The sequence below is a fragment of the Mchenga conophoros genome, linkage group LG15, assembly GCF_057382185.1.
Source record: "Mchenga conophoros isolate Kocher_MC1m ecotype Shallow Benthic linkage group LG15, M_conophoros_male_GT1.1, whole genome shotgun sequence".
NCBI lineage: Eukaryota > Metazoa > Chordata > Actinopteri > Cichliformes > Cichlidae > Mchenga > Mchenga conophoros.
The window spans coordinates 5,934,990-5,940,966 of NC_140540.1; the positions used below are offsets into that span (position 1 = coordinate 5,934,990).

Here is a 5,977-nt window from a genome sequence, read left to right on the forward strand (position 1 = left end):
GATAAGCAATCATATGAAGCTCAGTTCTAAATCTGTTCTTTAAAACTACACAGCAAGAAAATGTGACGACTTACTTTTTCCTTTCTTTCCTTTCTCTCTGTCTCTCTTTTTTAGAAGTAAACAGAAGCAGTAAAATAAAAATGGATGCACCAGGATGACCAAAGGAAGAGCTTTAAGGCGTTTTCAACACTCAAAAGTGCGTCATCAGTGTGTAATCTGACATTTATTAAAAACATTTGTTCAGTTACAATTGCTTCAACGTCACACCGTTAGGCAGTCGGTCACCGAGTGAGGCGTCCCGCTAATATGGACCCGCTACCAGTGTCGGAAACATCAGTGTCGGTTTTCTGGATGAGCCTTTTAAAAACCGAACTTCACAGAGACACCAGAAGGCGATATTAGCGCGCGCGCGCACGCACACACACACACACACACACACACACACACACACTAGAAAAATAGAGTGATTACCAATTGAATCCAATTGAGACTTTTTCATACAAAAAGAAGAAATAAAGAGAATCGCTATGCGCAATCAATGAAAGTCGAGACAAGCACAAAATTACAGCCTACGGTCTATGCTTCAACATGACTTTAGGCTATTTTGACAAAGAGTCCTGAAAAAAAATTCTTCATGTTTTTTGCAAGAAAAACAACAATGTGCCATGGGTGAACATCTGATAGCAGCATCTGGATATTTTGCACTGTGGGTTGGATACTTATTAAGCAGAGTGGGCAGAGCAGCGGGCAGTTCAGCATCTACACATGGAGTATCGCTGTTTGGGAATTCAGCAGATCGTTCCTGTATTGTTCCAGCCAGTTTCTAAGCTCGGAAATCCGGTATCCCTCTGGACCCCTGCCCCCCTGGTACACCACTTTTTCATCGCTCACGATGTAAAGTCTCTCAAAGTAGGCTCCATACGCGGCGTTACATGAGTTGTCCATATTATCCACCACCACGTTGGTCTCCGGCACCTCAGTGAGCATCAGCTGAGCGGCTCTCAGTCTGTCCTCCAAACAGCGATGCTTGGGGATCTGATACGGCGCGTCCGAGCTCACCCAGCCGTCCGAGGGATGCGCCTCTTCGATATATACAACTAAAAAGTCCGCAATGTCTGCGTACTGACTCACGACGCGCTGAAACGCCGTCAGACGCGTCATGAATGGCGGTCAGGAGCAGCTGCCAAAGTTAAGAATGAGCGGTCTCTTCCCTTTCACGCAGTCCAGGATTCGCACCTGCTTCCGCTCCTGGACGAGCACCACCTCGGTGTTGGGCGCAGGGCGCCCAAGGTGCGCAGATTTGAGAAAGTCCAATTTCTGACCATGCCACACGGCCCTCAGGGACTCCAAGGTGAACATCTTGTTAGAGTCAGAGACGCACACCGGCGGGTCGTCAGGGCTCTCCTGCCTCTCTCCCATTTTCAGCAGCACTTGTTTCCTAATGCACAAGAAATCCAGGAGCCACAGCATAACTGCGGCCAGAAGGAACCGGGGCAGCAGCATCAGGCAGAGGGCTGCATGCTTCAGCGCCTTCGCCATTTGGACACCGCCGGAGTCGTCCATCATCTCTCCCCCAGCTGATAGGATGAGACTGTGCCGGCAAACGAGACAACTGGTATTTAGTCACCTTTACCCATTGGAGAAAACTATCTGACGCACGCAGGCACTCTTTTTATAGGTACAGCAGCGTTTGAATAATGAGGGGGGGGGGGGGGGGGGGGGGGGGGGGACACGCCTCCGGTACCCGCACCGCCCACTCACATGGTGGGGATTACCTCCCGTCAACTCTGGGCTTCAAAGATCCACAAAGACATGGGAAGCGCGAGAGGAAGATATATTGAGAGGTTGAATGTTGATAACACATAACAGTTCTCTATCTTTTGGGGTTTGTTTTGTTTATTTATTTATTTTTTCTTTTTTGTACTTTATTGGGCATGTAGACTTCGTACGGTTAGTTCAGAAAGTAGGCAAAACATTTGATTCACTTCATGCTTCAGCGGCCTCTACGGCCACTAGACGGCGCTGGATTCATACAGACCATCTAGGCTGGATGAGTCATTCGCTTCGTCTAGGGCCCCTCAACATATTGTTAGGAAAAGGAGGCAGCATAAACCTGCCATCACCAGTTTCAAAATTGAAGTGCGTGTGTCTGTGCCCGTGATCATGGCAAAACATGATCCCAAAGACAAACTGAAGGAGGAAATAATCACTGTGCTGTTTTGAGCAACATTTGGGCAGTGCTGTGTAGGTGAGATTAAAATGAAGGTTCGTCTATGGGAGCTATGAACAGTGAGTAGGCCATGCTGAGCTGGGCTTTGGGGTTATTGTAAGATAAAATTCTGTTATTTTGTCAGCAACTTTTTGTTCCTGACTGTCTGGTCTGGTAAAAGATGATTAAACTAGAAAATGAAACGTGGAATTTACTGTATTGTCATTCTTAAGTTCCTCCTATTTACGATGATTACACAGAAAAAAGAAATGTGGAATTACTGTATTCTCATGCTTAAGTTTCTCCTATTCCGTATGATACAAAAAGGCCAAAGCAAATCATGTTGCCTCACCATGAAATTTCCTCCTCATCTCGGGCGTTGATGACATGGCATCCATGTGACTGCTTGGATCGGTTTCTCTGATGCCATAACACTCCCAGCATGTGTCCAACCTTCTTTCCCACCCCTGAGTCTGTCCCCTGAGTCTTTCTTTCCTCCTCCTACCTTTTTCATTCTACCCCATGGCTTGTTTCACTGTGTTGGCTGTGTCATACACCGGCTGTAAAAACAGATAGGAATATACAGTTTCTTGTCACCTACAGAAATTCTACTATGCTGTTCACTATTTATCATCACCCATATACAGTTACAATGTTGGATGATCATTTTAAACATAATATGACCATTCCCCCCCCCCAACATTGGCTTCTTTTTACTGGCTCCCTGTTAAATCCAGAATAGAAACCAAAATCATTCTCTTCAAATATGGGTATCAAATAACCAGGCTGCATCTTATCTTAAAGATCTAATAGTACCGTGTCACCCTGTGAGGTAGCTTGACCAAAGTGGCTGAAGAAGGGCAGGAGACAAATGCTGTCCAGTGCAGCAAGTGATTTATTCACCATCTTGGTGATAATTTTTATTTTTATTTTTTTTAACCCCCCCCAAAACCCCCCCCCCCCCCAACTCAACTCCAAAGTTAACCCAGTTGTTACGTTCCCCCCGAAGGGGTCTAGGCATATGAGTGAGGGGACCAGTAACAAATGAGTCCGGAATCAGAATGAAAAGGAAAACAGACAGAGTTGTTCTGTATTAATAGAACTTTATTACGAAATGGTACAGGTGGATTACAAACGACATTAACATTAACTTAAAGGGCCGGCAACGCCGTCTTACCAACAACGCCAAAGAAACAAAGAAAACGCTCGCAGCCACGAAAGGCAGGAAGACTACCAAACAAACACAATAAAAAAGGCGGCACTTCCCACACTTCCTACCCTACTCCCCACCACGGGGAGACACTCTCAGGGCCCACAAGCCCGTCTGCTCACTGGTCAGAAAGAGGCTGTCTGTCCAACATCTAGCACCGAAACGCGTAGAGCCACCGAGGAAAAAAGCCACCCTGCTCACAGCTCATCCCCAGTTTAAATAGCCTCAGAGGATGATTGCTGACTGAGTCAGGTGGCAAACGAGGCTAATCAGCAGCAGCTGTGTCCTGGGGAGAGAGGAGAGTGAGAGAGACAGAGAGGGGTAGGAGTGGCAAGAGGGGTGGAGGCGGGGAGAGTGGGCAAACACCCCACCCACACACTCCCACAGCCTCACAGAACGTAACATTCCCCCCCCCCCTTACATTGAAGCCCAACAACAACAACAACAACAACAACCTATTGCGAGCTGCGTGAGAGTGCATCAGCCACTATCATCAGATTGTAATCCTGGGCCAGGAGTGCCCAGCGCATCAGTCGCTGGTTGTGATTGTACATCCGGTTCAGAAAAACAAGGGGGTTGTGGTCTGTGAACACGGTCACCGGGGAAGCGCTGGAGCCCACATACACTTCAAAGTGCTGCAGAGCTAGAAGCAGAGCTAAGGCTTCCTTCTCTATGGTAGAGTAGTTCAGTTGATGGGGTTTGAACTTTGCAGAGAAATAACAGACCGGATGGCACACACCTTCCTCATCATCCTGCAGCAGGACTGCCCCGGCTCCGGTGGCACTGGCATCGACCTCTAGCTTAAAGGGGCGAGAGAAGTTTGGAGCTGCCAATACAGGGGTGCTGCACAGAAGAGATTTTGCCGACTCAAAGGCATGCTGGCATTCAACTGACCATTCAAAAGGCACCTTTGGGCTACACAGTTTGGTTAGCGGGGTCACGACCACAGAAAAGTTCTTACAGAAACATCGGTAATATCCGGTCATCCCTAGGAACCGCCTTAGTTCCCGTCTGGTGGCTGGACTCGGGTAGTCCAGGATTGCAGCAACCTTCGCCTCCACTGGGCGGACCTGCCCAAACCCCACCTGCTTACCTAGGTAAGTGACGGTCGTTGAAAAGTAGCTGGGGCATTTTTCATGCCCAAGGCCATTACTGTGTATTGCATGAAGTGGTCAGGGGTGACAAATGCAGAAATCTCTGAAGCTCTGGGAGTGAGAGGCACCTGCCAGTAGCCTTTAAGGAGATCGAGTTTGGTGATGAATTTGGCAGGGCCGATGCTGTCAATGCAGTCTTCCATACGAGGAAGCGGAAAAGAGTCAGAGACCGTTACAGCGTTTACCTTCCGATAATCTGTGCAGAAACGGGGTGTGCCATCAGACTTAGGTGTTAGTAGACATGGGGAGCTCCAGGGGCTACAACTAGGTTGTGCCAAGCCGTTTTCTACTAAGTACTCAACTTCTTCTTTCATGACCTCACGTTTGGCGAAGGGGCAACGATATGCATGCTGCTTGATTGGGACTGCGTCTCCAACGTCAATGTCATGCTCACAAACGTGGGTACGCGAGGGTACGTCACTAAAAAGAGACAGGTAGGAGTGCAGCAAGTCAAGTACCTCTTTACACTGGGACGGAGGAAGGTGAGATAGGTTGGCCTCGGCCTTAGCTAAAAAAAACAGAATTTGACAACCGCCCACATTGCTGTCCCTCAGAAAGGGTACCCAGATCATCATCACCCTTAACTTCAACACTTAGCAGGGCAACAGGGACTGAACCGGGGACAGCCGTCCCAGCAGTGTCTGATGATTCTGTCATGCTGGTGTCTCTGGTATGGTATGGTTTCAACATGTTGACATGGCATAGGCGAGTCTTCCTTCTGCGTTCTGGGGTGTTGAGAATATAGTTGGTGTCAGACACTTTTTTCACTATCACATAGGGGCCTGAGAAACGAGCCATGAGGGCAGAACTGGGCACGGGCAACAACACAAGAACTTTGTCCCCAGGCTGGAACTGTCTTTCCACTGCTTTTTGATCACATCGTTTTTTCATGTTTGCCTGGGATACACAGAGAGCCTCTTTTGCTAACAAAGTAGCCCGTTGCCACCTGTCCTTGCATGTTTTTACAAACTCCACCACAGTAGTTTTAGGCACACAACCACTGAGAAAACTCTCCTTCAGCACCTTTAGCGGACCCCGCATGTCATGTCCAAACACCAGGGTAGCTGGGCTGAACCCCAAAGACTCCTGCTTCGCATCACGTATAGCGAACAATACAAAAGGGACCCCTTCATCCCAGCTTTTTCCGGTGTCGTGGCAATACTTACTCAACATCGCCTTGAGAGTTTGATGCCACCACTCCAGTGCACCTTGTGACTCTGGGTGATAAGCACTAGACACAGAATGAGAAACTCCAAAGGACCGTAGAGTCCGATTAAAATCCCTGGACATGAAATTGGTACCCTGATCTGTCTGCACGGTTTTCGGGAGGCCAAAGGTGGTAAAGAATTTGACTAGTGCTTTGGTAATGCTTGCTGTCGTGATTTTCCGCAGAGGAATCGCCTC

General features: G+C 48.2%; 1 protein-coding gene across 1 annotated transcript; it reads right to left on the minus strand.

Moving 5' to 3' along the window:
• Window positions 1-204: 204 nt before the first annotated feature.
• Window positions 205-1,647, minus strand: dio3b (iodothyronine deiodinase 3b). Its single transcript, XM_085247382.1, has one exon. The coding sequence runs from the start codon at window positions 1,564-1,566 to the stop codon at window positions 760-762; it is 807 nt and encodes a 268-aa protein (XP_085103508.1). The 5' UTR covers window positions 1,567-1,647; the 3' UTR covers window positions 205-759.
• Between the last annotated feature and the right edge of the window lie 4,330 nt (window positions 1,648-5,977).